Here is a 16,396-nt window from a genome sequence, read left to right on the forward strand (position 1 = left end):
CATTACAGACGCCTGTGATAACTGTTACAGCTGATTATTGTAGCCTAGGACTAAAATACAGTAAATTACAAAAATCCAGAGGTTTGTTTGTAACTAGGGGTCGTATGTAAGTCGAGTGTTCTTAAGTAGGAGACTGCCTGTATTGACATAGAAGCAATTCAAAAATTATTATTCAGGTTATCCATGGCGGATTCTTGCTGAAATTTCTTGTATACATCAAAATGGTTTTGCCACATTCTATGCAGATACTTTAGCAAGAACCCAGTTCAGATTAATGGCACCTGCTTTCAGTCATAGAAGGAGCTGATATTTGTGAATATTTCCCAATACCCCTCTCACATCTTTCCCTGGACTATCAAGGCACAGATTTTCATCTTAACATAAATAGTGACAATCACTCTATCATCATACAAAATAACCTATTAATAATAGGTCACAGCCGGCCCTGTTACTAATTATACCAATGAATCATCTTTTTTCAAAGTCTCTTTATAACTATTGCAATAACACAAGTTGGAGTAAAGGAAAATTTCAATGAAAGCAAATATGAAGGATATGAGTAATATTTAGTTATTTCTGTATCCTCAACCGCTTTCAGTTCTTCTGAGCCTTTATAGGAAGTCTTTATCTTTGTACAAGTTATATGTATCAACTGCAGAATTACGATAATCTCTTTCATTTTACTAAATGGAGTTGTTTGGGCAGAAAATCCATTGGTTTCTACAAACCCCATTTAGATTCTGGTCTGTACATTTTGAAAGAGCTAGAAAGAAAATTTCCATATTTATACCAGTGCACATGCCCTGTTCCACCTGGGTTGCAGAAGCAAAGAGAAGATGATTGTTAGCGCTAAGTATTACATAAGAATTGCAATTAACATTTTCTTCAAGTCTGACAAAGGGCCCATTCACATAGCAATGCATGGGGCCTGCAGGGAGGCACAGAGATTCCCTAGGGGCCTGGATTACTCTGTGTGAACTGGTGCATCATAGTGTCCTCTATTAGAGAAGACCTATATAATATGGAATGAGATATCTCAGTAATATATATCACACAATACTATTTGTGGTACAAAACACAAACACTCCGGGCACCTTGCTATCATATAAGGATTCATACTAAACATGAGATGAAGTTATCCTAAACCAGCCAAACACAATGTATCTGTCATATTTTCTGCTAAGCCCCAAGACAAACCACCACATGCAGCATCATAAAGGGCTATAACTTCCCTTCTTTGTGAAAAAATACAGTTTACGAGATATAGGTTTTGTACAAAGTAAGTTGAGAATAAGAAACATATTTGCATTTGTGCTGTCTCAATCCTGATACAGGCGGTCCAGTACTTAAGAACACCCGACTTACATACGACCCCTAGTTACAAACGGATCTCTGGAAGTTGGTAATTTACTGTACTTTAGTCCTAGGCTACAATAACCAGCTATAACAGTTATCACAGGTGTCTGTAATGAAGCTTTAGTGTTACTCCTGGTTCTTATGATGACCCAACAGTTTTAAAATCCAATTGTCACAGAGACCAAAAATGTCCTGTCTGGGATTACAATGATAAAGTGTACAGTTCCAAGTTACAACTTCCTACAGACCCTATTTTGTATGTAACCTGGGGACTTAAGGACTATTTTGTAGGAAATGACTGCTTCAATATTGGGATTGTTGTTACAGACATCTAGTAACTTAACTATAGTAATAGACTTTGCTTGTCACAAGCAGAAGTCAGATTATATATATATATAGCCATCAAGTCTGTTTTATACTAAAGAGGAAACATGCACAATATTTTGGGTCATATTTTTGGGAATGCCACCAGTATCAGGAATGCTGTCCTGTAATGATGCTGTTCATGACACACTGGGGCACATTTACTAAGAAGAGTGCAGTGTGTACTATGTGCAGTTACCTGTGTAGTGTGCAGGGGGCGCCAGATTCAGGATTTCTGGTGCACTTTCTTCATGAATCTGGTGCCCCCTGTTCTACACTGACGGACTTCACCACTTTGTTTTTGGTGCACCATTCACATGGGCTGTGCGACACACTTTTGTCGGACTTTGCATGATAAATCTGACTGTGCTGCATGAAGAACAGCGCAGCCGCGCCACAAAATGGTTGCGTGCGACAATATTGTGTCTCAGACACTTCTTAAATACATATGCAAGCAATATGGACCTAAAAGAATGTGCAAAGTCCGACAGAAAAATGGCGCAAGGACCTTAGTAAATGTGGGACAATCTCCTCAAATAACCAACTGCAAATTCCCTTTTTTATAATAGATATAAATAGAAAGTTTCTGCAACACACTACAACTATCAGCATGTCTTCCATTAATCATCAATCATACACTGACACATACATTTTGGTCACAACAAAGTTTCATCTGCATGCAACAATCTGGTCTAATTTTCACCCATTCATGTTAATGGAGGAAATTTATCAGGCCCTGTATGCCAGTATTTCCCCCTTGCCATCTCCATGCCAAGTTGGTGTTAAGGGGTATGAAGGTGACGCGCCGAATGCAGAGGAGCGGCCATGCCTGTGCACTTGCTATGGCATACACCCATTCAGGCTTGGCTGGCATAACCTGGCGTAGAATTGTACAACAGGCGCAGCCGTCCACCGAGCCTCCGGATGTATCCCGTGTGGAGGAGATACATCTAGCAGCAGCGTGTTATAAAATACCCTCAATAGGTCATTGAAAATTTGGACAACACATGCACACACATGCCATATATGTAAAGATTCTTTTTATAACTGATGATTGCTAGGAAATGTTACAACAAAATTGACGTTCTTTGAAAAAAATGAACAAATCTGAAAACCGTTGATACAAATGTATCGGTGTTTTCCTGATCAAGCAGAGACAAGTCTGCCATTGTTCATCTGAGCGCAGGCTAACTGTGCAGCGTGCCACCTAAGCCTGTAGCTGGAGGTTCGCCCCTGCCCACATTGGCAGTGACAGGGCAGCAATAGGGAGGGAACCCGCACCAGCTGCAATATGTCTAGGGTGTGCTTGGAGGACAGACATATGAATCTGCTTTATTTAATTATCTGAAAATAGCAATTTGATAGTTGTCACCCACTTATTAGCGGAAAGACTTTCCAAACGTGTACACGATCCCCGTGTGTCCCAGCATGTGCACATCTCACACATAGTAGCAAGAATATTCATGTTACTAGGTACATGTCACAGACTACAATGTGTAGAGTAGGATACTGGTGCGTTTCTTCCCCTCAATTGAGCAAACAAAAGCTGAAGACCCCCTACATCCCCACTGAGGAGCCCCGAGGTGTCTAAAAGTTTACTGCATTGGGCAACAATGACAGTACATAAATCTGGCCTAATGTTTCTTTCTTAATTTCTTTTATTTCCTGTGGGGAAAGAAAAAAAAAAGAAAGGAACAACAACAGAACATCACAGAGCCGCACCATGGGGCCCATTTGTCAGACCTGGCAGTTATCTGGATGTGATAGGGGATTAGGAAATGGCACAATCTTGTACGTCGTTATACAACTCATCTGGACGCCATTTCTTTTATGTTTTCTTCGTGTTTGAAAGTTTTCGTTTTGGGGATGAGGTCTTGCTTGTCACAAAGGGGTGCCATGTTTAGAATGGGGGTGAGAGATTTACTTCCGTAAAAATCTGTTAGGCAGCTAACAGCAGGTCAGGACAGGCGCACTCCGCAGAAAGGTCTTTGTAAAGAAGCTCGGCGTTGAACAATGCTACATTTTATTTACTCTGCTATATTTTAGATTGTGGTAAAACCTGCTGCGACGTGCAGCAAAGCCTCATAATCCATACATCAATATTATGTACCCGATGCACCTCTACCGTTTCATTCTGCACAGTTACATGTGCAAGTGACACATACAATTTCTTAATGTATTTTTGCAATTGAAATTGTTCTCTTTGAGGCCTTATTCATTCTAGCATTTTAGTATCCTGTACAGCTGTTCTGTCAGGTGATGTTCTGCTAGATGAGTTATTATGTATATTTCAGTTATACATCAATGTAATGTATAAAGCAACTTAGAGGCTCCTGATACCACACTGCAGCATTTTGGCCCATTCTGTATGCTGTGAGGTGTCTGTAATGAAGCTTTATTGATAATCTGTGTTTCCATCACGGCATAACATTTAAATCCAGTTGTCACAGGGACAAAAAGAAAAGTTGTCTGGAGTTACAATTATACTGTATAGCTGTCCCGACTTACATACAAACTCAACTTAAGTGCAAAGCTCAAGAACCTTGTCTTGTACGTAGCCCGGGGATTGCCTGTATTGATAAATTTTGTAAGAAGTTAGAACCTTTAGGCAACCTACACACTCACTAAAAGGACTTATTGACCAGATGAAGCATGGATTATCCATCCGGAAAATCTGCCGCATAATTCAGCACCAGTACAGCGGATGAGATTTATACACATCCCGTCCACACAGCGTGTAAAAAGATTCCACAGGAGAAACTAATTTCCACTGCAGATTCTGAATGCACATTTTGGGTGCTGAAATCTGTGTACTATACAAAGGTTCAGCTCCTGCATCCTTGGACACTAAGCTGGAATGGACAGACATGTTGTATGTTATTTAAAGCACAAAAGACAATAGACTTTTGCATAAAATTACAGACCAGACATGCTGTAGCTACAGTATTGAAAAATGCTGAGGGAATAGAAAACTGGAGTTACAGATACTGAGAAGAGACTGTCCAAAGACTAAGATGAGAGAAACTGGGTCTGTGTAGAGAAAAGGGAGGAAAACTGAAGGCCGAGACATTACAAATGGAGAACAGGGAGGCAGGACAGTGCTGCACAGGACACAGAGAAGTGAAGTAGCAGTGACAGGAGATGTAGGGGATACAGAGGGGGATTGTGGGAGACAAGAGGGAGAGAAGAGCACAACTAGACATGCGCGTTCAATAGCTTGTTCACACAGCAGCTATTCCTTCTGACCTCCTCTTACGCATGCACACCTCTCCCAAGGTCTACTGTTATCCTAATGTAAGGGTAAACCAAAAAACATATCCAATGGCCGCCCTCCACCACAAAAATCTTATGTTTATGTCCATCTGAGAGCAGATAGACAAAGAGAGAAAACATGCTAAGGTAGAAGAGACAGGAAGAAATGATCATAGACAGAATGGAAACGGCAAAGAACAAGGTGAGAAAAGCAAGAAGGGTAAGTGGAGCCACAATACAGGGGTCCGTCTTGCACTGTGGTTGGAAAGAGCTAAGAAGAGCAATCAAAAGCAAAAAGTTAAGTATAAACTAGAAGTAGTCTCTGGACGGTCTCTTCTCACTGCTCTCCTCGCTCTCATTTCCTCTCCGCTCCCCTCCTTCCCTCCGCCTTAGTCACACAGGGTTAAACAAAATGAATCTTGGCCTCTCGCCAAACAGATGCAGAACTGGATCTACACCAACACTTCACATTCAGTGCATTTTATTTATACCCGTCACAGAGCCACCACTAGGGAGTACTCAGTATTACTATTTACTACAGCATCTGACACTTATATGCAGGGATAAGGTCATCGTGGTCTGCAAAGCTTGCACTCCCTGAGTGGAGACAATACGGCCAAAGCACCACCAGGTCTCATAACGTGAAATGATGGTGAAAATATGTTCTGCAGAACTTCTTCTTCAAAGGGGTTTCTGTTTTAGACAACCTCATCTAATATTCCTTATGCGACTAGCCTTTCCGGAGAACTGTCAGTGTCCACTGTAATGGGATCTGTCTAATGCCTCATTTCACACTCCCGGGCAATAGTTTTCTCATAAAAATAAGTAAATATTTATAGAGAAACTATTAGAATTTCCAAATTATACATCCCCCATATGGACAGTAAATGTGGCAGCACCATGAATCAATCAAAACCCTTTTAATAAAAGAGTAAGTTGTAAAAGTATAAAATGATATAAATGCTGTTTGCATTATAATACTAAGAATGCCCACAAGTAACAAAGAGCTGGAAGATGCGTCTTCATTGTCTCCTTTTATTTACCAAATATCAGGGCATAGGCCAGGAATGGTGCTGGTGGGGGGAGCGGGCTGAGGGGCCACAGCTGCAGCCCAGATTTGTTCAGTAATAAGAGCATCAGGTGCAGAACCTACCTCCCCTCTCACCAACCCTTGCCAACATGGCCATCTGTGGGCAGCTTATGAGCCCAGCAATTCCTTATCTCCAAAGCATTCTGGGCCGTGTAGTCCCCACCATTGTACATCTGCAGTCACACGCTGTGTGATTTTTGTCTGTTCTGTGACTGCACATGTAGAGAGTTTCATGTTCTAGTCTATGGATTCTATTTTGTGACCAGAATTTGCTCACACTTATGGCACAAATGTTAAGAATGGAGAAAGCAAATCAGATGACACCACATGATATAACCATCCAGAGTTCCTGTTTCCCTTGTATTATTCGTATGGCACTGGGGTTATACGTATGTGGTAAGATATTGTCTATTTTTATGGAATATGATGATAACTTTGGGGCCTAGAAGAAAATATATTTACAGATCATTACTATATTATTCTTAAAGAATAACAGTGGCAAACATCATAACTTAATATTAACACAAAAAACAATTGGCTGATGAGTCCCAATCGCAATTGGTCATCTAAATATTCGACGTCTATGATCATCTTTACAACTCAACAGGGTCCATGCAAAATATTTAAAATTCAGTGACTTATATGAACGACTACTGCTAGAAAAAGTGCATTATAGGCCCTTAAAGGGTTTGTTTGGGCTGTAATATTTTTGCAATGCTGTGCTGTGCTACTGTCACCATCGCTCTCTATGTCACGGCCATAATGTGCTCCCGCTCCTATTTGTGGCCTGTGTAACGCTTACAAAAGCCACAGACTGAGGGTAAAGTGGGAGAGCACTATGGCCCTGATGTCACCATCACACTTCCTTACACCTAGAGAGGCCCATAGTGACAGGAGCCACAGCAATGGACCCAAGTGCCAGAGGGAGGTAAGTACAACTGCTTTCATGTTTTTTACAGCCCCCTACAGGAGAACCACTTTAACGAAACAGGACTATGTGCTGCCTATAATCATCTAACCTTTATACCACCTATGGAATAAGATCATCAATCAGTCCGGTCCCCAATGGGGCTCACAATCTAATCAACATACCAGTATGTTTTGGAGTGAGTGTGGGAGGAAACCGGAGGACCCGGAGAAAATCTATGCAAACACAGAGAGAACATACTAAATTAGTTTGACCTTCTGTTTCACAGAATCTAGCTTTATTACTATGTGCCTTGTCATAAAGTGACATCTCAGTTTGGAAGCCTTGGTTTCTAATATCCATAAATAAGTTCATCTCCTACTGTCCAAGGTTATTGTACTTCCTTCATATCACGTCTGTGTTCATCCTAAACATGTAGAGTAAAAGTACCTGAAATGCGGATGACACGGCAGGAGTCCTATATAGTGTCCCTATGTAGTAAAGTCTCCGTCTGTAGAGCAGGACAAAGCTTTGTCATTCCCTGAAGGTAAAATCACACCTAGATTTCTAAGCACATTCCTTCTGCTAAATTGTAATATGCAAATGATTGTTTCCATACACTGGAGTCCTTTGTCTCTATTCATCTGAATCCCACCAGTGCAGAACCCTAAAATCTGTGCGAGCTGTCACATATACTGTGCTGGGATGTGTTGGTTTGATTGCACACACATAATAATGACCATTTTGTTCCTTGTCTCTGGTCCCCATTCGCTGTGTGTGTGCCAGCTCAGGGGAGTTCAACATGGGGGGAGGTGGGTAGATAATCCGCATCATGTGTGGGGGGCAGCTCCCGGCTCTGATTTATCAGCTGGAGCTACAGATAAGATGATGGAGGAGACCTAGAGGCTCGGCAGCCCTTGGGGGCTACAGGGAAGGGAGGAGGTGAGGATGAGGCTGGCACAGGGACAGGGTGAGAGAGAGACGGGAATATACAACCTATAGCTGCCAGCAACATCTGAATGTGACAAACGCTAAAGAGCTACACTGATCAGATAGATATGACACAATAATCAGTACAAAGACCAGAGCAGCTCCAAGCTAATACTTTCCCAGGCCCTTTCCAATAATCTACATAGCAGACCTGATATGCAGCTGCACCATAGACATGTGACCGCCATGTGTCTGCGCTCCACTCTTCTAGAGCCACACACAAGGTCTATGGCAGTTTTGAGGATTTTATAGTCTAGTTTTTGCTCCCCTGTTCTGTTAGTGATCTGTCATTATTCTGATTAAGTTATCAATGATCCAATATCACATCCTAAAAACTGACAGATTGTCACTGTTAGTAGAATGAATCATGAATAATGGAAGTCAAAAGTGAAAAAAAAACCCCAGAAAAAAGACTTTTTACCTGCCAAGAATATTCTTAGAGCATTATCACTATACAGGCGGTCCCCTACTTAAGCACACCTGACTTACAGACGACCCCTAGTTACAGACTCCTGAATATTGGTTATTTACTGTACTTTAGCCTTAGGCTACAATGATCAGCGGCGTCTGTAATGAAGATTTATTGTTACTCCTGGTTCTTATGACAACCCAACATTTTTAAAATCGTTGTCGTCACAGAGACCAAAAAAATTTTTGTCTGGGGTTACAATTATAAAATATACAGTTCCGACTTACATACAAACTCAACTTAAGAACAAACCTAAATAACCTATCTAGTATGTAACCCGGGGACTGCCTGTACTCATCCTTTTTTATGCTGCCACCAACACTGGACATCACAGATCGGACCTCAAGTGGGTTTGGGATTTTTTAAGTGGATCCTTGTTTTCTAGGACCGTGTAGGAGAACCAGTAAAGTGGTAACTTTTTCGGTGCCTCGGGCTTTGCTGGTCCATGACATAAAGTTGGAAAGAAAGTCCCTAATTATACATGTTATTCTGCCACCGTAGGTTTGCAGTGAGGAGCCTACAATATGGTGGTCGTAGTGGCCCAGTCATCTAGGGCTGAGCGTGCACTGAAGTGCTGCCCCTCAGGCTCCTAACTTCATAGTGAGGTCTCCAAGATGGGAATAACAAGGACAATAAGCTGGAGGAAGATAATATTGCCTACGAGTGGTGTTCAGTGACTCAGCGAGTGCACTTGAACGTCTCTACAAATGTGTTTATCAGACTAGAAAGCCACCAGCTCCGGCTTGTCATTCTGTATTTATAAGAGTTTGTTTGTTTTACTTGTTAACCTGGCTTTTTGTAGATATGTTTGATTTCTTTTTTTTCGACTCTGTATCCCTAATCTCGCCTCTCCTTCTTATTCCCGAGGACTGTCAGCCAGCCCTAAAATGGCTGCCAAGTTTTTAAAATGGCTGCCAGCAATTCACAAGCGTTCTGTGATATTCTCCGCTATATTCTGCCCTCTCTCTCCAATGAACCATTAATAATAAAACGAGCGTGTTATCCGCAGTGTAAAGCGCCCTTATGTGATCTGAGAGCTAAAGGATAAACACACTAGTGCCATCAATGAAAATATGAGGAGGAAAATATATATATACTTGCCCTTTTCCTTATGAACATGGAGCTCAGAGCCAGAGGGGAATCTTGGCCTTTGTATAGATAGAAAGTTATAAAATGGCTTTAAGGTAAAGCGAGGCAATAATTAAACTACATATGAGACTAATGAGACTAAGAAGTGACAGATACCGTGTGCACATCTTCATATATGTGTCTGTAATATTCTCATTAGCACGTGTATAACAGATACTGTGTGCACATCTTCATATGTGTCTGTAATATTCTCATTAGCACGTGTATAACAGATACTTGTCTTTCCCTACAGATTCCGGGCAGTCAGATAACACAAACCAGCAGACAGAGGTGGACATCAAGCCTCCTCCAAATGGTAAGTCTCCTCATCAGCCAGGACACAGCTCGGCATTAGACGTTACATCACATCTTATCTTTTGTGTATAAAAGCACCATCTTTTATATACTTAAAAATCTTTGAAAAAAAATATTCTTTTCATATTAAGAACTAAAGAAATGTAAAGGGCAGTGCTGAAGCCCCTTAACTCTTCTGCACTTCTATATAGTCGCCAGAGTACAATATGCACTCTTTGGGGCACATTTTTTGTCATCAAGGTTGTAAAATTGACCCTTGATAAATCTAATTCACTTTAACAGATTTTTTTTTGTAAGCTTCCTGTAAATGATAAATGTAACCCAATGCTCCCACATCCCCCTGTAAGGGTATGATTACATGGTGAGGCTGTGATGTGGTTATGATGAAGCTGAGATGTGGTAAAGATGCGACTATTGTGTAGCTTAACAAGTATTCCAATCATTCTTTTGTAGCATTTACAACCAAAAGCTACATTCAAGCTGAACCATTCAATAAATAATGAGTTTGTTATAAATTTGTGGTAATTATGAACGTTCAGCCTCACCATGACAGCATCATCACCGCATCTCCACCTCAGGAAGGGGACACACACAATCATTAGCTGATGCAAGTTCAATGGCAGGTGACCCACAGCGACTTACAGCTACTGTATATCGCATAGGATTTGAACAAATCCCATCCACAAGCTGCATAGAATAACCCCAGCACAAAGTGACTTTAAGGTATAAATCTGTGGGTACCCTCACATAAAAAACAGCCCATTTTGAGGAGTAAAAGGGGGCTTCAACAGTTTTATTGAAGGAAGGTCCATTCACTTGAATGGAACTTGCAGAAATCTGTACTGCCAAAAGATTTTCAGTCACAGAAACGTCTACAAACGCCACGTGAAGGTCTCGTAATAGTGCAAATTTAATGAAAACAAATGCTTAAAAAAAAAAAATTGAATCATTGCTGGTGGGCAATAGCATCTTGTGCCACCCGCACTCCTGGGGAGCGGTAATACTTAGCATGTGCAGCTACCAAGCCCTGTTCTTCTAGAGACTAATTATGAGAGAATGTGAAGAGCTAACGTATAATTGTTTACTGGTGTTTGCTGTAATATGTAACATTGTGTGGTTGCCTCACATAACCTCCGGCCTCATATTACGTTACCATGCACACACACAATCATCTGCATTCTCTAACTGTGTCTATGTATTTGCAGGACATCTCACTTTCCAGGACTGTTTTGTCACTTCGGGGGTGTGGAATGTCACAGAACTTGTCCGCGTGTCCCAGAGTAAGTACTACAGAGGTAGAGGCTCAAAATAATCATTTTCAGGAAAGACTAAGCAACCAAATCTATTTATGGTACATTTAGGGCTTTTCTCCAACTCTAATAATGTGAAGCACATGTCACAAAACAAAATCAAGGAGTTGAAGGGAACCTAAATTGTTGGTTAACCCCTTATGGACTGTTGGTTTAGTATCCCAAATCGCCTTCGGGGTAAAAACCCCCCAAGATTTATTCTCACCTCATCTCGCGTTCCCTCAGCAACTGCACGTTCCAGCAACTGAAGCGGTATATACCCCGCAAGTGCCATAAGTATGACGCATGCGCAGTGCATCCAAAATACTGTCCCGGTTTCACTTCCCACATCACGAGGTGAAGCGTGGATCTTCTTATGTGAATCTGATGTGCCTCATAGGACTCACATTTACGTAATTATTTGTTTTTAAACATTTTTTCCATAAATAAACTACCAAAATGTCAATTTTGGTCCCTAAGTCACAGGTCCATAAGGTCTAGGGTCTCAAATGGACCTGACATGTCCTCTTTAAATTGAATTATAAAGCGTTACTAAAAAGTACTTATTAAGTACAATTAATATTAACATTCCACTGATACAATCTTGATGTAATCATTTTTACCCTGCCCCTTCAGACACCGTACTAGTTATAATATAATATCATACCCTGCTCCCACATACACTGACTAGTGGCCCGACAATATCATACTCTCCCCCCTTAGGTCTTGTACTTGCAATAATACAAAGTTGGGCACCGTCCCTCAGGTCCTGCTCTTGTGATGGCACAATGTCATGCCATCTCTCACGCCCATAACTACTGATCCCATTTTAAAATGTCTCACCCCTCAGGCCCCACATTAGTTATTAGTTATGTTCTGCGCCCTCTCCCCTACAGAAGCATGTCATGGCTGCCCCCTCAGCCCATGTACTAAAGATAACACAGGATTTCATGGCCTTCCCTTTCAGGCCCTGAAATTGTGATAGCACATTGCATTAGCTGGGGTGTTTATTCAAGCAGGATATATAGAAGATTTGTCATTAAACTAATAAACCGTATTTGCTTATACAAATGTCTTCCAGCACCTGTCGCTACGGCTTCTGGTCCTAACTTCTCACTGGCTGATCTGGAGAGCCCAAGTTATTACAACATAAACCAGGTGACACTCGGCCGACGATCCTTAACATCCCCTCCATCCAGCAGGTAATTCATACACTTTTTCATTAACCATGGCTTATTTTAGATTCAGTTTTATGGACCTAATTAGCGGTGCCTGGTTAGGAAGAGTTTTCTCGCCCTGGTGATATGGATGTAAAAGTGAAAGCGTCAGTGCAATCAGCAGCAGGAGACTCCTGTTCTACACAACCTGGGCCCTAATGCATCTGCCCTCATAGAGATCTCTCTGTGCAGGGAAATTCAACCACACAAAAAGTGGCATTTTAGTGCTCCCTACCTCACCAAAAAATGTCATTTAAAGGGGTACTCCCATGAAGACAAGGTTCTTAAATATACCGAGGATAACAAAATAACACATTTTCTAATTCAATGTTATTAACAAAATTTCACAGATATAATTCCAACCTGTCTCTATCAGTCCTGGTGTACACAATTTTGGTTGTCCCTGGATATGTCCATAAATCTTCTGACTATGGTCGAATTTTTCTCGTGAATAGCTTCTCTTGTCTGCACAGCTGCAGTGCTCAGACTACCCTGTTAAAGTTTGCTATAAGTGGCGAACCCCTATAATGATATAGTAACTCTTTGCCTAGTTTAAGGACAGATTACAATCCAGTATACTTTATAAATGCAAGCACTTCATGTCAGATATATAAGGTTTTCTATGGTCCTTTACCATGGTGCTATGGGTAAAGCAGTATTTGGCTATAACAGATTTGGTTATGCCTGCATACCTCTATATGTCTCTAATCCCCCCTCTAAGCCCCTCATCTTTTCTCAAACGTCTAATAAAAGTGAATGGAGAAAGACAATCGTGCTTAGCTACCTCTACATTTACTTTGGCCCGAAAATTAGGGTTAGCAGGAATCCATTCACAAGATGCAGGATTTTAGTTCTTTAAATTAAATATGATTGTTGAAATTGATCATATCATATCTGTATATTGAGCCATAAAGGGTATATGATGTCCTTCGTTTACTATCTTTTAGTACTACAAAACGCCCAAAATCTTTGGACGACAGTGAGTTAGAGAGCCCAGTTGATGATGTGTTTTACCCGGGCACTGGCAGATCCCCTGCAGCTGGGGGCAGCCAAGCCAGTGTATGGCCGAATGATGTGGACACAGGTAAGACATCTTTCTGCCAATGCAATTTACAAAGAGGTTAAACCATTAAGCCACAAGTTTTCTAGGCTCCAATGATGCAAGAAACATTCAGTTCTATCAGTATAGCAATGACATTGGTTAAAATAATAAACCTTTTATTTAATTATTTTACTAATGGAGTAATAATGAGTCTAATATATCAGTTTGGAACTGAAATATTCCAGAATATGGGCTAGTAAACCAGTCTTTTTTTTTTCCTTAGCAGAACCTTTTTCGCACAATGAAACTAATACAAATCTTGTATGACTTTAAATTAGGCTTTATGTGCTGGCGACTACCATATTGAGACTGTTACATTATTTATATTTTTGATGGCAGTACAGTAAGTCTGTGATGACAATAGGATCTGACCTAATTACAGGAGTAATAGGCTTCTGAAAATACACAAAGTATATATAGAACCAAAACAAAATCCCCTCAATTTAGAAAGATCTGTAATAATCATTATTTGCCAGAAGGTGTCGCTATTTCCCCACTGAAAAAAATCTAAAGTTTGTAGTACAGCTTGTTTTTCCTGCACTTTTTCAGTAAAGGTATAAAACCTATTCTCTCTCAATATATATATAATGCATATTACATATACACATAATCACATATGACTTGACTTTTCTCTATATTCCTCAGGACCTGGATCTCTTAAGAAGTCAGGCAAGCTAGAATATTGCCAGACCAGCTCTTCTCGCATGGCATTCACCCATCATCCCCTCCCTGTGCTGGCTGGAGTGAGACCAGGTAAATGGGAAAGACATTTTAGTAGAGAAATGTGCCATGCACTGGTAGTTGAAGTGGAATATTTCCATTAAAATCTAACAAGCGGGGAAGGTTCTCACTTCTCTAGTTCAAATGGTTAGAATGTTAATTTATTTAGTCCTTAATTTCAGATTTTCTTCTTTGTACCCATATCTTCCATATTGTCCAGGAATATAATGGTTCTATATAAGAATTGTATCTATTGAATACTAATAAAACATGTCAGTTGTCTAAAATGATCAGTCGCCATCACAAACAAATGTGAATTTGATCTGATACTATATGGACCCTGTGGAATCTGTGTGTACTATATAAATAAAGGAATTATTATTAATTATTACAAGAAATAGAAAATATTTTATTTTTCCTCTCTTTTACAGGGAGCCCTCGGGCATCTGCATCTACTATACACTTCCCTTCAACGTCCATTATCCAGCAGTCCAGCCCTTACTTTACCCACCCAACAATACGCTACCATCATCATCACCATAGCCAGGACTCCCTCAAAGAGTTTGTCCAGTTTGTCTGTTCAGACACCTCTGGGCAGGGAGCAGGGCAGGTGAGTAGATCCCTGTGGTTATTAAAGGTGTTCCGAAAAAAAAACCTGAAAAGTTACCGGTATTTATCATTTTTCCTTTAAAAAAACAAGTAGATCATATCAATATACATACATGCGCACGGTTCATAATCTCTCATCATTTTAAATCTGTCACAAATCCAGAAAATATGAAATATTTTTTCAGCTCACCATTATTTTACGTGACATTACATAAATAAGATTTTGATATTTTTGTGATAGCCCAACTATTACTAAATAATAATATATAGATTTGGATTTGTAAAATTCTATATAAGTGTTGCTTTAAAATACTTCTAGTTACAAACTGTGATATATATAAAGAGACTTGTTTCACACAACCAAGTTCTGTCTGTGAAGCACAAACTGCGTACTAGACGAATCTCACAGACTGAACACTACTTTGGGGACTACTTTTGCACATTATAATCTTGTTTGATGCTAGGAGTCCCTGCTTCCAGAGCTGCACTGAAAACATGATGCAAGTACAGCCCTGCTGTACTGGGTGGATACAGGGACTCCTTTCATCCTACATAGTTATACTACATAGTCATGAGCTGAGGAGGTCTGTGAAATGCAGCCACAGCACAGTTTGTGTTCCACAAACTGATTACGGCCAAGTGATACAACCATAGAGGCCGCAGAGGGTTCTCCCACTAAAGACACTTCATCCCAATCCACAGATTCCACCACTTATTACTAAATTGCTGAAGTGACTTTATGTCACACACGAGCCCCATATGAATGGGGCTAGTATGCAGTATGGAGCTCCATTCCCTTCTATAGTTCTTCCAGGACAATTCATAAAATTGGAAGTGGTGCAGGCCAAGGATTTGCACCAGTGCTCTATTAACACCTTAAGGACACACCCCTTTTTCAATTTTTGTGTTTCCTTTTTCTAATCCCCACTTGCAAAAATCTGTAACTCTTTAATTTATTTGCTTGCAGAGCTGTAGGAGGGCCTGTTTTCTGGATAACAGATTGTACTTCCTGATAAGGGTATTTAATATTCCCTACAATACTGGGAAGTTAGCAAAACATCCAAATGCAATGCAATGAATGAAAAAACACATTTTCAGCACTTTCTTTTGGCCCTGTTTTTACATCTTTTAATATAAGCTCCAAATGAGACATCCCCTCAAGCAAAGATACCAAATCTATATAGGCTTCATTATATTTTATTTATTACCAATAACTTTTTTTATACTTTGGTGTATGGAGCTGTGTAAGGTGTCAGGACGCGATGAATTTTCCATTGCTACCATATTGGGGACTGTATGACCTTTTTAATCACTTTTTATTATAAATTTTCATGTGCTGCAAAATGGCATTTGCGGCGTATTTTCCATCATAGGGTTTTGTTTATGTTTTATCACTTCTAAGGAAAGGAAAATAGCGCCCAAATTTAAAATGGCACTTTTTTGCTATTTTGAAAAATATAAAAAAATCTATAAAAGTGATCAAAAGGTCGCACAGTCCAAAAAATGATATAATTGAAAACATCATCAAAAGTCGCAAAAAATGACACCACTCACAGCTCAGTACACCGAAGTATGAAAAAGTTATTGGC

General features: G+C 40.2%; 1 protein-coding gene and 1 long non-coding RNA gene across 7 annotated transcripts in view; one reads left to right on the forward strand and one right to left on the reverse strand.

The window, feature by feature from the left end:
- Positions 1–16,396, forward strand: part of NFIX (nuclear factor I X) — a 141,779-nt gene that overhangs the window by 99,948 nt on the left and 25,435 nt on the right. For all 6 annotated transcript variants that reach the window (XM_072149589.1, XM_072149588.1, XM_072149592.1 and 3 more), the window contains 6 exons: positions 9,809–9,871; positions 11,076–11,150; positions 12,241–12,361; positions 13,324–13,460; positions 14,124–14,231; positions 14,630–14,808. In XM_072149589.1, coding sequence (XP_072005690.1) covers positions 9,809–9,871; positions 11,076–11,150; positions 12,241–12,361; positions 13,324–13,460; positions 14,124–14,231; positions 14,630–14,808 — 683 coding nt within the window. The remainder of the gene's footprint in view (positions 1–9,808; positions 9,872–11,075; positions 11,151–12,240; positions 12,362–13,323; positions 13,461–14,123; positions 14,232–14,629; positions 14,809–16,396) is intronic.
- Positions 1–16,396, reverse strand: part of LOC140128147 (uncharacterized) — a 92,497-nt gene that overhangs the window by 46,147 nt on the left and 29,954 nt on the right. The gene's annotated exons all lie outside the window — the stretch shown is intronic.

This window comes from Engystomops pustulosus, chromosome 4 (assembly GCF_040894005.1).
Source record: "Engystomops pustulosus chromosome 4, aEngPut4.maternal, whole genome shotgun sequence".
In the NCBI taxonomy this organism is placed as follows: Eukaryota; Metazoa; Chordata; class Amphibia; order Anura; family Leptodactylidae; genus Engystomops; species Engystomops pustulosus.